This window comes from Dendrobates tinctorius, unplaced genomic scaffold, assembly GCF_039654945.1.
Source record: "Dendrobates tinctorius isolate UK_male_01 unplaced genomic scaffold, ASM3965494v1 ptg000095l, whole genome shotgun sequence".
Classification (NCBI taxonomy): Eukaryota; Metazoa; Chordata; class Amphibia; order Anura; family Dendrobatidae; genus Dendrobates; species Dendrobates tinctorius.
The window spans coordinates 23,320,793-23,340,304 of record NW_027361763.1 but is presented as its reverse complement, the minus strand read 5'-3'; the positions used below and the strand labels follow the sequence as shown (position 1 = coordinate 23,340,304).

The following is a 19,512-nucleotide window of genomic DNA, read 5'->3' as shown; positions in this document are numbered from 1 at the left end:
TGCTTTCAAAGCCACGAAACCCAACAGTGTCTGGAGGAGGTGGATTGGATTGAAAATAATAATAATAATAATAATCTTTATTTATATAGTGCCAACATATTCCGCAGCACTTTACAGTTTCAAAACACATGTTGTAAGACTTGAAAAGTCCATGTACACCACGTCCACTGCATTCCCTTGGTCCAGTCCGGAACTTATCTCTTCATAAAAGCTTATCAGATTAGTCTGACAGGAACGGTCCCTTGTAAACCCATGTTGATATTGGGTCATGAGGTTATTCTTTTTCAGGTACTCCAGTATAGTATCTCTTAGAAAACCCTCCAGGATTTTACCCATAGTTGAGGTTAAACTTACTAACCTATAATTTCCAAGTTCAGTTTTTGTCCCCTTTTTGAATATTGACACCGCATTTGCCATACGCCAGTCCTGTGGTACAGACCCTGTTATTATGGAATCTTTAAAGATTAAAAATAATGGTCTATCTATGACTGTGCTTAATTCTTGCAGTACTCGGGGGTGTATCCCATCCGGGGCTGGGGATTTGTTAATGTTAGTGACTTTTAGAAGCCGCCGTACTTCCTGCTGGGTTAAGCAGGTGACATTTAATGGAGAATTTTTATCCCTGATCATGCCTGTGGGCATGGATCGTACATCACACTGACGGCACACTGGGTTAACATATTAGAAGTTGAGAACCATTCGGACCTTGGAATGAAACACATCCTCCCCACACCGATGATTGCAGGTCCTACGTCAATCAGGGTTGCCCCCACAGTCTACAGCTTCTGCACCTCCTCCTCCAGTGTCATCATAAGTATTTGGATCAATGTGTCATCGCGTTTGGTCCCTTTGTCCTTTTTTAACATCGGTGATTAGTGATTTTCACGGATGAAAAAATAAATTGCAACGCTTCTCTTATACTTTGCAGTGTTAAGCACGTATAACACACGGACTGTACACTGATATCATCCATGTGCTGTATGTGTTTTTCATTATCCAATAGACATGTTTTGGCCCTTTTCATCCTCCACCATAGATAATAATAAGAACGTGTTGTATTTGTGTTAAAAAATGGATTTAACATGTACTTGCCTTAATGAGACTTGTTTTATTTCCCACAGACAGTGAAATCTGTGACAGATGTCCTGATGACAAGTGGCCTGATGAGAAGAAGGTGAAATGTATCCCTAAAACGTATGACTTTCTGTCTTATGAGAAGGATGAGCTTGTGATTATTTTTATCATTACATCAGTATTACTGTCTGTAGTAACTATATTTATATTAGGGATATTTATCCATTACTGGGACACTCCTATTGTGAAGGCAAATAATCGGATCGTCAGCTTCATCCTTCTGGTCTCCACCTTTATGAGCTTCCTGAGTGTTTTCTTGTTTCTTGGTCCTCCTGTTCATGTAACCTGCATGCTTAGACAGATTATATTTGGAACGCTATTATCTATTTCTCTGTCTTCCATACTCTCTAAAACTATCACAGTATGCATTGCTTTCAAAGCCACGAAACCCAACAGTGTCTGGAGGAGGTGGATTGGACTGAAGACATCTAAATATGTGGTGGTGACCTGCTCTTCAGTGCAAGCTCTTATTTGTGTTTGCTGGATCTCTATCTGTCCTCCATATCGGGAGTATGACATGACTCTTTATACTGATCGGATCATCATTCAGTGTAATGAAGGCTCAGATATCTGGTTCTACTCCATGTTGGGTTATCTGGGGCTCCTGGCTGCTTTGAGTTATGTTCTGGCTTTCATGGTGAGGACATTACCGGACAGTTTCAATGAGGCCAAGTACATCACCTTTAGCATGCTGGTGTTCTGTAGCGTCTGGATTTCCATGATTCCGGCTTATCTTAGCAGTAAAGGGAAGTATATGGTGGCAATGGAAATATTTGCTATACTGGCCTCAAGTGCAGGGTTATTATGCTGCATATTTTTCCCAAAATGCTATATAATACTAATTAGACCTAATATAAATGTTAAAAGAAACTGCTAAGATCATGACTTTTACATTAGAGTGATCAATGTTGAGGGCCATGCAATGTTTTAGAGAAAGTCCATCACCTCAGAATGCTAATGAAACCATTTATGAAGGTCTGTCGGGTCTTAGCCCCTATAAAGATATACTGTATTATAATTAAAGACTTACATTTTTTAGTTGCCTAAAAATGATTTATTTTCTTTGTAAATGAGGAATCTTCAGTATATCCTTGGCATGACCAATGGCTCAGCGCACCATTTCGACTTATGCAGGTGCTGTGAGAACTTACTCAATGGCTTTGCACCTCTGCGTGGACCCTGCAGGAGCCCAGCCATGCTCACACAGTAACAGTGCAGACTCTCATTGCTGGCTCCTGTCTGCATTACTGAAACAACTAGCTGTCATAGAAATTAGTCAGTGATGGGAGCCTACAGTATGTGAGCATGGCTGGGCACTTGCAGTGTCCACGCAGAGGTTCAGATTAAGTTTAGGTGGCGCTTGCTTGAGCACTGTCACTCAAAATATTACAAAGCGCACAGAGTACAAACTGAAATGCTGTAATGATACACTGCTAAGAGTACAATGAAGATGGAAACTACTCTGCTAAAATCTCTACGACTGATGTGATTTTTCTAGGTACTTAGTTTCCTACATATACATAGCTATATAAGTGGTTTGATGACACAAAGCTAGGAGGGATAGCTAATACTAGAGAAGAGAGAGGGAGGATTCAAAAAAGATTTAAATAAACTGGAGAAGTGGGCAGCAACTAACAGAATGGTTTTTAACAGGGAGAAATGAAAAGTACTACATCTGGGCAATAAAAATGAAAAAAGCATATACAGAATGGGATGAATAGGGCTAATTGACAGCACATGTGAAAAAGACTTGGGTATACTAATAGATCACAGACTGAATATGAGTCAACAGTGTGATGCAGCAGCAAAAAAGGCAAATGCAATTCTAGGATGTATTAACAGAAGCATACAGTCTAGATCACGTGAAGTCATTATTTCCCTCTACTCCTCTTTGGTCAGACCTCATCTGAAATATTGTGTCCAGTTTTGGGCACCACATTTTAAAAAAGACATCAACAAACTGGAGCAAGTTCAGAAAAGAGCGACCAGAATGGTGACCGGTCTGCAAACCCTGTCTTATGAGGAAAGGTTGCAGGATTTGGAAATGTTTAGTTTGCAAAAGAGAAGACTAAGAGGAGACTTAATAGCTGTCTACAAATATCTAAAGGGCTGTCACATTGTAGAAGGATCAACTTTATTCTCATTTGCACAAGGAAAGACTAGAAGCAATGGGATGAAACTGAATGGGAGGAGACACAGATTAGATATTAGAAAAAACTTTTTGACAGTTAGAGTGATCAATGAGTGGAACAGGCTGCCACGAGAAGTGGTGAGTTCACCTTCAATGGAAGTCTTCAAACAGAGGCTGGACAGACATCTGACTGGGATGATTTAGCGGATCCTGCTTTGAGCAGGGGGTTGGACCAGATGGCCCAGGAGGTCCCTTCCAACTCTATGATTCTATGATTCTATGAACTACTTGGGGGTAAGAGATTCCTTTCAAAAGGAACCAGTCATTAGTTTTCTGGTGCCAAACCTTAGGCACCAAAAAGCAGTATCAGTCACCCTGTGTACAAAGAACTATGTTTTCCCTGAAAAGCTTAATTGATAAGTTTTCCACACACAGAAATAGAGGAAATACATCATATGGAAGAAATCTGGTGACAGGTTCCCTGTAACATTAAGGTCATGTGCAATTTACACAGAATCATTGAATCATAGAATCGTAGAGTTGGAAGGGACCTCCTGAGCCATCTGGTCCAACCCCCTGCTCAAAGCAGCATTCGCTAAATTGGAAATTCTACTCTACGCCATAAATGCTGCCATACAAAACATGCCATCCTCACCCTCCAGTAGGTGACATTGTGGGGGTGAGGTTGTCGTGTTCAGAAAACTTTACCTGTTAAACATGGATGTGAACATATTGATGAGATGTTGCTTCCATAGCTAGAGGATATCTAGAAATTACTAGATGGATAATCTAAAAAAAATTGTTAAAACTAAAGCAGATTCAAAGATCAGAACACAGAACTTTATTACTAATTATAATTTTAATGACAAATACAAATGTAAAAGTTTTGATAATAAAAATCAGAATTCTTTTTTTAATTCAAGATAATATGAATTATAGTAAAGTAATCTGTTACAAAAAAATTACTTACCAATATTATATATGGATAAAAAGTTGAATCCGATCCTGAAAACAGAGCGCACCTTCTTAGCGCAGAGAGATGTAACCTTCAGCAAAATATTATCACCAAGAGAATATAACGGCACAAATATGTTGACCACAAAATCCGTCCTTCCACTAGAGGTTTCTGCACATGTGATAAATATAGATGTGATCGTCGTCCGTACATTCATATTCCTAAATCTGTTTTTCCAATATAGACAATCACATCATTCAATATTGACACACATCGACTTTAGCACAATTTATATAGTCTATATCATTGGTTGTGATCTCTATCAGAAACCATAGATGGGGCACATGACTCTAGCTATCAACACTCATTAATGAACATTTGTGACATATCCACACTGCATCAACTCTCAAACCATCCGGTGATGCCATACGTTTTTGGGCACACCTCCTGGCAACATTAAACATTTAACAGTTATGATTGTGGAGATGACTGATAACTGTTTATATGAGATTCCCCTTACCCCTAAGGGCCTTAATCACAGAAAGGATTTAATATGCATTTATTATCCAATGTAAGGCAGCTCTCACTGTATGTGTTGGGGGACACTCGTTTGGCAACGGGATTAAGGCACACATGAACAATTTCTCACATAAACAGTCTATTAACATCAACGGAACATAATAGGCAGCAACAGTCTGTTCCAATAGCAGATACTTCTCTGCTAACTCTACAATCCCGTTTGAGGTTACCTCCCTGGAGCTCCGCTCCACATGCTGAATCCTTGTCAGTCCTGACTTCTAGGGAAGCTGCCTTACTGGGATCTCCATCCCATAAGATGCCTTGAGAAAAGGGCACTCCTGACAGTTCCAGATGCTCAGAAGTACAGTAGCTTCGCCAATGCACAGACTCTGCAGATATATTGTCTCATACCATGCTCTTCAGGAATCTGGTCCACTCGCAGGACCTTCAAACACAGAGACTATCCAGGTACACAGCCTCACCATGAGCTCTTCAGGAATCCGGTCCACTCACTGGACTTTCCAACACAGAGACTTGTCCTCCTTTGGGAACTTATAACACAGACCATGTGACCAAAACCACAGTCACATTATGTAGCTGTAACCACCTCCATACCAAGGACCAGCAGACTTTGCTGGAACTCGGATACCGAGAAGGAGGCACCTAAGCCAAAGGCACTGCCGAGAACCAGCTGACGGTACTGGAACCCGGATGGGTAGCAGAAGGTACCCATGAAAAACAAAGTTGCAAGGCCATGAGCCAGCCGCAGATACCGAAACCCACAGTCCTACAGGGGGTGCTTGTCCTGTTGGCACTACGGAACCAGCCTTTATTGCCAGATCCCGCAGTCCACATAGGAAGCACCTAAACTGCAGGCACCATAGAGTCGGCTAACCCGACCGCAGCACAACAAGACAACGTATTGGTGGCAAAGTGACGTTGACACTACCCGGAAACAGCTGGCGTGCTGGAACCAGGCTGGGCAGGAGGGAGTAACCATGCCAAAGACACTGCCGAGAACCAGCTGACGGTGCTGGAACCCAGGGTGAATACTACAAACAGAGTGGAGACAGAGGCCTAATTGGAGCAAGTTTAAAATCTGTAGTTGTGTGAGTGTGGACAGAGCAGGAGAAATTGACGGACACACAGCTGGGGATTAGCTGACATTATTGAACCCCAAAAACACTGGAGCATATGTTGACTGTGCAGACAGCACTTCTGAGCAGCAACTGGCGGTATTGGAGCCCAGGGTCAATATTACAAACAGAGGGGAGGCAGAGGCCTAACTGGAGAAAGTTTAAAATCTGTAGTTGTGTGAGTGCGGACAGAGCAGGAGACATTGCCAGACACACACCAGGGGAGCAGCTGACGTTACTGAACCCCAATGACACTGGAGCATATGTTGACTGTGTAGACGGCACTTCTGAGCAGCAAATGGCGGTGTTGGAGCACAGGGTGAATCAGGGTGTAGGCTGAGGCCTAATTGGATCAAGTGTAATATCTGATGTTGTGTGAATGTGGACGGAGCAGGAGACATTGCCAGACACACAGTAGGGGAGCAGCTGACATTACTGAACCCCAATAACACAGGAGCTAGTGTTTTTCTCTGTGCAGACGGCACTTCTGAGCAGCAACTGGCGGTGTTGGAGCCCAGGGTCAATCAGGGTGTAGGCTGAGGCCTAATTGGAGCAAGTTAAATATCTGATGTAGTTTGAATGTGGAGGGAGCAGGAGATATTGCCAGACACACAGCAGGGGAGCAGCTGGCGTTACTGAACCCCACTAACACAGGAGCTAGTGTTTTTCTCTGTGCAGACGGCACTTCTGAGCAGCAACTGGCGGTGTTGGAGCCCAGGGTCAATCAGGGTGTAGGCTGAGGCCTAATTGGAGCAAGTTTAATATCTGATGTTGTGTGAATGTGGACGGAGCAGGAGATATTGCCAGACACACAGCAGGGGAGCCGCTGACATAACGGAGCCCCAATAACACAGGAGCCAGTGTTTTTCTCTGTGCAGATGGCACTTATGAGCAGCAACTGGCGGTGTTCGAGCCCAGGGTCAATCAGGGTGTAGGCTGAGGCCTAATTGGAGCAAGTTTAATATCAGATGTAGTATGAATGTGGAGGGAGCAGGAGACATTGCCGGACACACAGCAGGGGAGCAGCTAGCGTTACTGAACACCACTAACACAGGAGCTAGTGTTTTTCTCTGTGCAGACAACACTTCTGAGCAGCAGCTGGCGGTGTTGGAGCCCAGGGTCAATCAGGGTGTAGACTGAGGCCTAATTGGATCAAGTGTAATATCTGATGTTATTTCAACGTGGACGGAGCAGAAGACTTTGCCAGACACACAGTAGGGGAGCAGCTGACATTACTGAACCCCAATAACACAGGAGCTAGTGTTTTTCTCTGTGCAGACAGCACTTCTGAGCAGCAACTGGCGGTGTTGGAGCCCAGGGTCAATCAGGGTGTAGGCTGAGGCATAATTTCAGCAAGTTTAATATCTGTTGTAGACTACTACTGATTTTAAACGTGCTCCAATTAGGTTTCTGGCTCCACTCTGTTTCTAGTATTGACCCAGGGCTCCAACACCGCCAGTTGCTGCTCAGAAGTGCCGTCTGCACAGTCAACACTTGCTCCTGTGTTACAGGGGTTCAGTAACGTCAGCTGATCCCCTGCTGTGTGTCCGGCAATGTCTCCTGCTCTGTCCACATTCCCGCTACTACTACGCATGCCACGGTCTGATAGTACACCACCTGCGGCACTAAAGATGCGTTCCAATAATACTCTAGCAGCAGGGCAAGCCAGCACCTCCAATGCATACTGGCTAAGCTCTGGCCAGGTATCCAGCTTAGAGACCCAAAACTTGAAGGGGGAAGAGCCGTCTGGGAGTACACTGAGAGGGCAAGACTTGTAGTCTGTCACCATCTGACGGAAACATTGCCTCCTGCTGACTCGAGCCGTCTGTGATGGTGTAGACATTTGTGGCGGGGAAACAAAACTTTTCCACATTTGGGCCATGCTGGTCTTGCCTTGTGCTGAGGTGCTGCTTCTGCTCCCTCTTTGGGCAGAGCTTCCTCCACTGCCTCGACACACAGAGCTGCTTTGTAAAACACTAGCAGCACTGCTCTCGGGTGGAATGTAGAACATGATGGAATGTATCAGTGTTATGAATGGGTCACCGAGGAGAAAAAAACAACACAAGCTAAGTCTCAGAAAACCATAGAGGTTGGTAACTATGCAGATTGCAGATCCCTGATCTTAACCACACAACTAGCAGCAGTCGTGGAGCGTACATACGATGACCCTAGATGCCTCGTCACAACCGGAGAGCTAAATAAGCCTAAATCAGGAAAAGAGGAAAACTAACTGCCCCAGAGCAGACCCCAAAGGAAAGACAGCCCCCCACATGTATTGATGGTGAAACAAGATGAAAACACAAACAAAGGCAGGAAAATAGGCTGAGAAAAGGATGGGGCCAAACTAACTAGAAAGGACAGGAAAGGAAAGACACTGTCTGCAATCTGCCAAAAACCCTACCAAAATAATGTCCAACACTTCTGATAGCAAAATTAACCCTGAAGTCACTAGACTTCTCCCACTGTATCAGAACTCTGAAATATTGAGACAGAGCAAAAAGAGGCCAATCTAATAAGGGACAAAAAAGGCAAATTGGCAAATACAGATAAATAAGAGTGGAAATTCAGCACAGCCCCAGCCGGGGCTGGCTGACCACAAAAAACACTGAATTGACCAACAAGAGCAAGTGTGAACATTAGCAAAAACAAACTTAACTTGAGAAGACTGGAACAGAGCTGAAGTCCAAGACCTGAGAAGCAGACAGAATCACCAGCACCAGGATAGGGCGTTGGCTGTCTTATATCCAGTCTGGAAGTGAGACATCAGGTTGCTGTAAAACAGGAGCTGAAGTAAATCTCCGCTTAAGCTCCTGAAATGCTGAGAGAGCCTCAGGAGACCAATTCAGCACATCAGCTCCTTTCTTGGTCAGATCAGTCAGTGGTTTGACAATACTAGAAAAATTACCTATAAATTTACGATAGAAATTAGCAAAACCCAAAAACTTCTGGAGAGCCATCAAAGAAGTAGGCTGAACCCAATCATAAATGGCCTGTACCTTGGCGGGGTCCATTTCAATAGTCGATGGAGATAAGATGAATCCCAAAAATGAAATCCTCTGTACACCAAAGAGGCATTTCAATCCCTTAACAAACAGGGAATTCTCCCTCAAAATCCGGAACACAGTCCGGACATGTTCCACATTGGAATCCCAATCACTAGAAAAGATCAAAATATCATCCATATAGATGATCAAAACCTTATCCACAAAGTCTCCGAAAATATCATTCATAAAGGACTGGAAGACAGAAGGGGCATTAGAGAGCCCAAAAGGCATGACCAGGTACTCAAAATGTCCCTCCGGAGTATTAAACGCCGTCTTCCATTCATCCCCGTGCTTGATGCGAAGAAGATTATACGCCCCATGAGGTCAAGCTTAGTAAACCAGCAGGCACTCTTAATTCTGGAGACTAAATCAGACATCAGAGGTAATGGGTACTGATATTTAACCGTCATCTTGTTAAGGGAACGATAATCAATACACGGTCTTAATGAACCATATTTCTTGGCCACAAAAAAACAGCGCCTAAAGGTGACGAGGATGGTCTAATATGACCCTTCTCCAATGACTCCTTAATATAGGGTTGCATAGCATCATGTTCGGGTACAGATAAGTTGAAAAGCCGACCCTTGGGAAATTTACACCCAGGCATCAACTTAATTGCACAGTCATAACTCCTATGAGGAGGCAAAGACGAAGACTTACTCTCACTAAATACATCAGAGAAATCAGCCAAATAATCAGGAATATCATGAGACTGAGGAGAGGTGGAGAAAAGAGGAGCGCCCCTAAGAACACACTGACAACCCCAAATCACCACAGACACAGATTTCCAATCCAAAACTGGGTTATGAGTTTGCAACCATTGAAACCCAGAACAATAGTATCATGCAAATTATGCAGCACCAAAAATTTACAATTTTCTTGGTGGTCTGGGGCAACTCGCATTATCACCTGGGTCCAAAACTGAGGTTTATTCTCCGCCAAAGGAGTGGCATCAATACCCCTCAAAGGAATAGGCGTCTGCAGAGGCGTCATGGACAAACCACAACTTTTAGCAAAGTCCAAATCCATCAGGATCAGAGCTGCTCCTGAATCCACAAAAGCCTTAGTGGAAAATGTGGATGAAGAGCAGATCAGAGTAATTGCCAAAAGGAACTTAGGTTGTACACTGCCCACAGCAAATGTGTGTGCAAAACGTTTCTCTTGTTTAGGGCACACAGAAATAGTATGAGAGGCGTCTCCACAGAAAAAACACAGCTTATTACGCCTTCTAAACTCCTGACGTTGCGCCCTAGACAACACCCCATCACTTTGCATAGGTTCAGACATTTGTTCAAAAAGTGGCAGCGCCTCCCGTGTAGTTTTATGTTCACGTAAACGCCGATCAACTTTAATGGCTAATGACATAGAGCCATCCAGACCAGAGGGAACAGGAAATCCCACCATAACATCTTTTACGGTCTCTGATAAACCTTTCCGAAAGAGAGCTGCCAATGCACTATCATTCCATGTAATAACGACCCCCCACTTTCGGAATTTTTGACAGTATAACTCAGTAGGATCCTGACCCTGGTTTCATGCCAACAGGGGTCTCTCAGCTTGATCAACGGCATTAGGTTCATCATACAACAACCCCAAGGCTTGAAAAAATGCATCCGTATTAGTCAGAATAGGATTTTCAGGTATCAGAGAAAAAGCCCAATCCTGGGGATCGCCGCACAGCAAGGAGATGACAATTTTAACCTGCTGCACAGAGCTCCCCGATGAGTTAGGCTTCAAGGCAAGAAATAATTTACAATTATTCTTAAAATTCAGAAATTTAGACCGATCCCCAGAAAACACATCAGGAGTAGGGATCTTGGGTTCAGCAGCATGTGACTGAATGAGGTAGGTGGAAATTCCCTGTACTTCAGCAGCAAGTTGCGCCACACAATCAGACAGTTGCTTAGTCTCCATTAGGAGAAAAAAAATCCTCCTACGGCCCCAGAGAAAAAGAGGAAAAAATATAAAAAAAAAATTCTGACACTTTTTTTTTTTAAACAATTTTTTCCTGCTTTTGAGTACCCTAGAATCTGCGGTAAGGCTGGTGATTCTGTTATGAATGGGTCACCGAGGAGAAAAAAACAACACAAGCTTAATCACAGAAAACCAGAGGTTGGTAACTATGCAGATTGCAGATCCCTGATCTTAACCACACAACTAGCAGCAGTCGTGGAGCATACCTACGATGATCCTAGATGCCTTGTCACAACCGGAGAGCTAAATAAGCCTAAAGCAGGAAAAGAGGAAAACTAACTGCCCCAGAGCAGACCACAAAGGAAAGACAGCCCCCCACATGTATTGATGATGAAACAAGATGAAAACACAAACAAAGGCAGGAAAATAGGCTGAGAAAAGGATGGGGCCAAACTAACTAGAAAGGACAGGAAAGGAAAGACACTCTCTGCAATCTGCCAAAAACCCTACCAAAATAATGTCCAACATTTCTGATAGCAAAATTAATCCTGAAGTCACTAGACTTCTCCCACTATATCAGCACTATTACAGCACTGAAATATTCTGAGACAGAGCAAAAAGAGGCCAATCTAATAAGGGACAAAAAAGGCAAATTGGCAAATACAGATAAATAAGAGTGGAAATTCAGCACAGCCCCAGCCGGGGCTGGCTGACCACACGAAAAACTGAATTGACCAACAAGAGCAAGTGTGAACATTAGCAAAAACAAACTTAACTTGAGAAGACTGGAACAGAGCTGAAGTACAAGACCTGAGAAGCAGACACCAGCACCAGGATAGGGCGTCGGCTGTCTTATATCCAGTCTGATACTCCAGAGAACCAATTGTTATCATCCTCATCAGGTGGCAGATCACTTCCAATTAAACCAACCTCACTACCTCCTGTTACCACCAGAGGGAGAACGGAAGGAGAACTCTCAACTGGTGGAGCAGAAAATGAGTTCACAACACACCAGTGTGTCTTGGTACTCCCGCATTTTACGCTCCCAGTTCAGCTGTGTTATGAGGCTTTGTAAGTTTTCCCGGTAGCGAGGATCTAGGAGGGTGTACACTCAATAATCAGCCGTGTTGAGAATGTGGACGATGCGGCGGTTGTTTCTCAGGCACTGCAGGATGAAATCAACCATGTGCTGCAGACTCCCAACTGGCCAAGAAACGCTGACCCCTGATTGAGGCGTCATCTCTGCCTGCTCTGCATCACCCCACCCTCACTTTACATACTGACTACTAGAGCATTGTGTACCTCCCTCCTCTGGAGAGATGTCTTCCTCCTCCATTGACTCCTCCTCATCCTCCTCACAAAGTGTCCCCTGCCTAGGCCTTTGTGAGGAACCACATAGCGCAGACTGTCCTGAAGCAGATGGCATTTGTGACTCCTCATCATCCACCTCTTCCGAAACCTCCTCCCTTAGTGCTTGCAGTGTTTTTCAAGCAGGCAGATAAGGGGGACAATCATGCTGACTAGTGCATCATCTGCACTCGAAATCCACATGGAATCATCGAAGGCATGCAAAACGTGGCAGATGTCCTTCATAGCGGCCCACTCAGTGGTGGTGAAGTGTGAACGGTGCGCTGTGAGACTTGTTAGTGCCTGATGCAGCTGGTACTCCATTACTGCTGCCTGCTGCTCACACAACCGCTCCAACATATGTAAGGTGGAATTGCACCTGTTGGGTAGGTCACATATGATGCGATGTTCTGGAAGGCGAAATCTACGCTGCAGAGCTGCAGTGCGCGATCTTGCCATGCTGGAACGCCGCAAGAGAGCGCACTCTATGTGGACCTTGTGCAGCAGTGCATCAAGATCTGGATAGTCCCTCAAAAAACTCTGCACGACCAAGTTGAACACATGTGCCAGACATGGGATGTGAGTGAGGTTGCCTAGGCACAGAGCTGCCACCAGATTTCGTCAATTGTCACACACTATCAAGCCTGGCTGGAGATTTGCTGGCGCAAACCACATGTCACTCTCCTGCTTGATGGCATTCCAGAGCTCCTGCGCTGTGTGGCTTCGATGCCATAACAAAATTAATTTCAGTACGGCCTGCTGACGTTTGGCCACGGCTGTGTTCATATCGGTCGTAACAGGTAAGCGTTCATGGGTCCATGTGGAGGTAGACTGTGACGGCTCCTGCAGCGCTGATTCAGAGTAACTGGAGTATGAGGAGGTGTCAATGTGTACAGACTGGATTCCTGCAATCCTTGGAGTGGGCAGAACACCTACAGCGCCACTCTCAAGATCTGTACCCGGCTCCACAACATTTACCCAATGGGCAGTGAGGGAAAGGTATCGTCCCTGTCCATGGGTACTGGTCCACGCATCGGTGGTCAGGTGGACCTTGCTACAGATGGCGTTTAGTAGCGCATCTTTAATTTTTCCCTCCACATGCTTTTGCAGGGCAGGGATGGCTTGCCTGCTGAAATAAAAGCGGCTGGGCACATTGTATTGTGGGACTGCCAATGCCATGAAGATACAGAAGGAGTCAGTCTCCACCAGGCTGAAAGAGAGCATTTCAAGGGCCAGTAGTTTTGCAATGCCAGCATTCAGAGCCTTTGCTCGGGGATGGTTTGCCGAGTATGGCTGCCTTTTCTCCCATGCCTGTGCTACCGATGGCTGTAGAGTGGCCTGGGAGTGTGAGGATGACAGGAAAAGTGGTGCTGTGGGTGTAATTACACTGGGTCTCTGTACAACAGTGCCAGAGGTTCTTCCATGGTGATTCTGTGAGGAAGCCGAAGCAGCTGTGTGTGAGCTGGAGGAAGAGGCCCCAACACGAGCTGAAGAGGTGGTAGGTGCTGCTGTAGGTTGGCCTACATCTTCAGTGTGTCTTTGTAACTCCACCACGTGTTTGGTCCGCACATGTTTCCACATATTAGTGGTATTGAGGTTGCTTACACTTTTGCCTCTTTTGACTTTCTGATGACACAGCTTGCATTTGACAAAGCAAATGTCATCTGCAACTGTGTCAAAAAAGGACCACGTACTGAAAGTCCTGGGAGCGCCCGTTTTGGGTTTTGGAAGAGGAATGCTCCTAATGGGTGCCAAAGTGGAGGCTACAGGCAACCAAGTCTGCCCCCTCCCTCTCCCTCCTGTTTTGGCCGTTCGAGGAATCTCTTCCTCAGAGCTGCTCCCACTTCATGTTCCTCATGCCATGATGGGTCAAGGACCTCATCATCTACACTACTCTCTTCAAACACCTGCTTCTCCTGGGTAGTCTCACCAGCACAGTACACGCCAGAAAGTGGCACCTGAGTCTCATCATCTGATGCGTACTGAGGTGTGCTGACCATAAGCACTGGCCCACCCGCCTCTTCAGATTCAGAGAGACAAAGCTGTTGCGCATCACTGCATACTCCCTCTTCTTCACATTCTAGAATGCTGCTTGGCTGGCCCCCTGTTTCCAAGCCAAGAGATTCAGAGAACAGAAGTAGAGATAGCTCATGTCTAGGGCTCTCTGACTGCCTGGGCAATTTGGCAGCTGGTGAAGAGACAGATGGTTGCTCTTCAGTGCTCTGGACCTGAGATCATGTGGAAGTAATTGAAGTCGATGCGTTAGCTGTCATCCATCCGACAACGGCTTCAATTTGTTCCTCCAGCAGCAGTGGGGTACAGCGAGCTCCTACAAAGCTGCGCATAAAGGACTGTTCCCTGGGAAAACTGGGGGATGCTGAGTAACTGATGCCCGCGGCAGGGACAGAATCCCCATGTCCTCTCCCTGCTGAAACTCCACGACCACGCGCCTTACTCCCTGCCTTCTTCATCTTGGTAGACTGATAAAGATAGGCAGAAAAGTGCTAAGGGCTTAGTGTGCTTATTCCTGAACAGCTGCTAACAGGTATAAGAAACACTAATTTGATAAAGTGTGGACTAGACTTTAACCCCTTCCTGACATCCGACGTACTATCCCGTCCATGGGACCCGGGCCCCTATGCCCATGGACGGGATAGTACGTCTACCGCGATCAGCGGCGCCCACGTGTTGAGCGCCGCTGATTGCGGCCGGGTGTCAGCTGATTATCACAGCTGACACCCGACACGTTAACCCCTTGCACACCGTGATCAAACATGATCGCCGTGTACCGGGAGTTAAAGGGAAGCATCTGCAGGGAGGGGGCTCCCTCCGTGCTTCCCTGAGCCCCCAAGGCAGCGCAATGTGCAGCGCTGCTGCGGGGGGCTCTTTCCCTACAGGCCCCCCGGATCCAAGATGGCGACGGGGGCCTTCGGGGGCCTGCAGGAAACTGGCTTCCTCAGTGCCTGCAAAGCGCAGGCATGAGGAAGCCTTCGGCACTGCCTGTGACAGATTGCTGATCTGTCACAGTGATCTGTGATGTGACAAATCAGCGATCTGTCACAGGACAGTGATGTCCCACCTGGGACTATGCAATAAAGTAAAAAAAAAAGTGTAAAAATAATTTTAAAAAAATCGCCAAATAAATTACTAAAAAAAAAAAAATATTCCCCAATAAATTCATTTTTTGAAAATAAAAAAAACCAAAACAATAAAAGTACACATATTAGGTATCGCTGCGTCCGTAACGACCCGCCCTATAAAACTGTCCCATTAGTTAACCCCTTTAGCGAACCCCTTTAAAAATAAAAATAAAAAACGAAGCAAAAAATAATGATTTATTATCATTCCGCCAAACAAAAAGTATAATAACGCGCGATCAAAAAGATGCATATAAATGTCCATGGTACCGCTGAAAACGTCATCTTGTCCCGCAAAAAACGAGCCACCACACAGCATCATCAGTGAAAAAGTAAAAAAGTTATAGCTCGCAGAATAAAGCGATGCAAAAATAATTATTTTTTATATAAAATAGTTTTCATTGCATAAAACCGACAAAACATAAAAAAAGACCTAAATGAGGTATCGCTGCAACCATACTGACCCGAAGAATAAAACCGCTTTATCAATTTTACCGCACGCGGAACGGTGTACACGCACTCCCCCAAAAGAAATTCATGAAACGCTGGTTTTTGGTCATTCTGCGTCTCAAAAATCGGAATAAAAAGCGATCAAAAAATGTCACGTGCCCGAAAATGGTACCCATAAAAATGTCAACTCGTCCCGCAAAAAATAAGACCTCACATGACTCGGTGGGTCAAAATTCGGAAAAATTATAGCTCTCAATATGTGGTGATGCAAAAACTATTTTTACAATAAAAAGCGTCTTTTAGCGTGCGACAGCTGCCAAAAATAAAAACCGCCATAAATAGTAAATCAAACCCCCTGTTATCACCCCCTTAGTTAGGGAAAAATAATAAAATTAAAAAATGTATTTATTTCCATTTTTCCATTAGGGTTAGGGCTAGGGTTAGGGTTAGGGCTAGGGTTAGGGCTAGGGTTAGGGCTTGGGTTAGGGCTAGGGTTAGGGCTGAGATTAGGGTTAGGGGTGTGTTGGGGTTCGGGTTGGAGTTAGAATTGGGGGTTTCCACTGTTTGGGCACGTCAGGGGCTCTCCAAATGCAACATTGCGTCTGATCTCAATTCCAGCCAATTCTGAGTTGAAAAAGTCATATGGTGCTCCTTCCCTTCCAAGCTCTGCCATGCGCCCAAACAGTGTTTTACCCTCACATGCAGGGTATCAGCCTACTCAGGACAAATTGCTAAACAATTTTTGGGGTCCAATTTCTCCTGTTACCCTTAGGAAAATAAAAAATTGGGGGCAAAAATATCATTTTTGTGGAAAAAAATGATTTTTTTATTTTCACGTCCGAGCGTTATAAACTTCTGTGAAGCACTTGGGGGTTCAAAGTGCTCACCACACATCTAGATAAGTTCTGTGGGGGGGTCTAGTGTCCAAAATGGGGTCACTTGTGGGGAGTTTGAATAGTTTAGGTACATCAGGGGCTCTCCAAACGCACATGACACCCGCAGACCATTCCATCAAAGTCTGCATTCCAAAATGGCACTGCTTCCCTTCCGAGCCCTGACGTGTGTCCATACAGTAGTTTTCTCCCACATATGGGGTGTCAGCGTACTCATGACAAATTGGACAACAACTTTTGGGGTCCAATTTCTCCTGTTACCCTTGGGAAAATGAAAAAATTGGGGACTAATTGATCATGTTTGTGGAAAAAATACAACTTTTTTATTTTCATGCCCGGGCATTATAAACTTGTGTGAAGCCCTTGGGGGTTCAAAGTGCTCACCACACATCTAGATAAGTTCCTTAGGGGTTCTCGTTTCCAAAATGGGGTCATTTGTGGGTGTTTCCACTGTTTAGGTACATTAGGGGCTCTCCAAATGCAACATGACACCCGCAGACCATTCCATCAAAGTCTGCATTCCAAAACGTCACTACTTCCCTTCCGAGCCCTGACGTGTGTCCATACAGTAGTTCTCTCCCACATATGGGGTGTCAGCTTACTCAGGACAAATTGGACAACAACTTTTGGGGTTCAATTTCTCCTGTTACCCTTGGGAAAATAAAAAAATTGGGCACTAATTGATCATGTTTGTGGAAAAAATACAATTTTTTTATTTTCATGCCCTGGCATTATAAACTTCTGTGAAGCCCTTGTGGGTTCAAAGTGCTCACCTCACATCTAGATAAGTTCCTTAGGGGGTCTAGTTTTCAAAATGGGGTCATTTGTGGGGGGTTTCCACTGTTTAGGTACATTAGGGGCTCTCCAAAGGCAACATGACACCCGCAGACCATTCCATCAATGTCTGCATTCCAAAACGTCACTACTTCCCTTCCGAGCCCCGACGTGTGCCCATACAGTAGTTTTCTCCCACATATGGGGTATCAGCATATTCAGGACAAATTGGACAACACCTTTTGGGGTCCAATTTCTCCTGTTACCCTTGGGAAAATAAAAAAATGGTGACTCAAAGATCATGTTTGTGGAAAAAATACAAATTTTTTATTTTCACGCCCTGGCGTTATAAACTTCTGTGAAGCACTTGGGGGTTCAAAGTGCTCACCACACATCTAGATAAGTTCCTTGGGGGGTCTAGTTTACAAAATGGTGTCATTTGTGGGGGGTTTCCACTGTTTAGGTACATCGGGGGTTTTCCAATCGCGACATGGTGTCCGATCTCAATTCCAGCCAAAAACGTCAAATGGCGCTGCTTCCCTTCCGAGCTCTGCCATGCGCCCAAATAGTGGTTTACCCCCACATGTGGGGTACCAGCGTACTCAGGACAAATTGCACAATAACTTTTAGGGTGCTGTTACCCTTGGAAAAATAAGAATTGAGGGTGAAAAGATCATTTTTGTGGAAAAAATATGATTTTTTAATTGTACGGCTTTATGTTATAAACTTCTGTGAAGCCCTTGGGGGTTCAAAGTTCTCACCACACATCTAGATAAGTTCCTTAGGGGGTCTAGTTTCCAAAATGGTGTCATTTGTGGGGGGTTTCCACTGTTTAGGTACATCAGGGGTTTTCCAATCGCGACATGGTGTCCGATCTCAATTCCAGCCAAAAACGTCAAATGGCGCTGCTTCCCTTCCGAGCTCTGCCATGCGCCCAAATAGTGGTTTACCCCCACATGTGGGGTATCAGCAAACTCTGGACAAATTTCACAATAACTTTTAGGGTCCTGTTACCCTTGGGAAAATAAAAATTGGGGTGAAAAGATCATTTTTGTGGAAAAAATATGATTTTTTAATTGTGCCACTGTACGTTATAAACTTCTGTAAAGCCCTTGTGGGTTCAAAGTTCTCACCACATATCTAGATAAGTTCCCTGGGGGGTCTAGTTTCCAAAATGGGGTCACTTGTAGGGGGTTTCCACTGTTTAGGTACATCAGGGACTCTCCAAACGTGACATGGCGTCCGATCTGAATTCCAGCCAATTTTGCATTGAAAAAGTCAAACGGCGCTCCTTCCATTCTGAGCTCTGCCATGCGCCGAAACAGTCGTTCCCCCCCACAAATCAGGTATCAGCGTACTCAGGACAAATTGCACAATAACTTTTGCAGTCCAATTTCTCCTGTTACCCTTGGTAAAATAAAAAAAATTGAACCTGAAGTATGTTTTTGTGAAAAAAAGTTAGATGTTCATTTTTTTTTAAATATTCAAAAAAATTCCTGTGACGCACCTAAAGGGTTAATAAACTTCTTGAATGTGGTTTTGAGCACCATAAGGGGTGCAGTTTTTAGAATGGTGTCACTTTTGGGTATTTTCTATCATATAGACCCCTCAAAGTGGCTTCAAATGTGATGTGGTCCTAAAAATAAAATGGTGTTGTAAAAATGAGAAATCGCTGGTCAACTTTTAACCCTTATAACTTCCTAACAAAAAAAAATTTTGGTTCCAAAATTGTGCTGATGTAAAGTAAACATGTGGGAAATGTTACTTATCAAGTTTTTTGTGTGCCGTATCTCTGTGATTTAAGGGCATAAAAATTCAAAGTTGGAAAATTGCAAAATTTTCTAAATTTTTGCCAAATTTCCGTTTTTTTCACAAATAAACACAAGTTATTTGAATGAAATTTTACCACTAACATGAAGTACAATATGTCACGAGAAAATAATGTCAGAATCACCGGGATCCATGGAAGCGTTCCAGAGTTATGACCTCATAAATGTACAGTGGTCAGAATTGTAAAAATTGGCCCGGTCATGAACGTGCAAACCACCCTTGGGGGTGAAGGGGTTAATATGAGCTAA

At 44.5% G+C, this 19,512-nt stretch overlaps 1 protein-coding gene across 1 annotated transcript; it reads left to right on the top strand.

Moving 5' to 3' along the window:
* The first annotated feature begins 1,096 nt into the window (after window positions 1–1,096).
* Window positions 1,097–2,061, top strand: LOC141098827 (vomeronasal type-2 receptor 26-like). Its single transcript, XM_073586801.1, has one exon. The coding sequence runs from the start codon at window positions 1,097–1,099 to the stop codon at window positions 2,009–2,011; it is 915 nt and encodes a 304-aa protein (XP_073442902.1). The 3' UTR covers window positions 2,012–2,061.
* The last annotated feature ends 17,451 nt before the right edge of the window (window positions 2,062–19,512 follow it).

Bases quoted from the DNA above. Each gene is read 5' to 3' on its own strand.
- LOC141098827 (XM_073586801.1), top strand. From the start codon at position 1,097: ATGAGACTTGTTTTATTTCCCACAGACAGTGAAATCTGTGACAGATGT.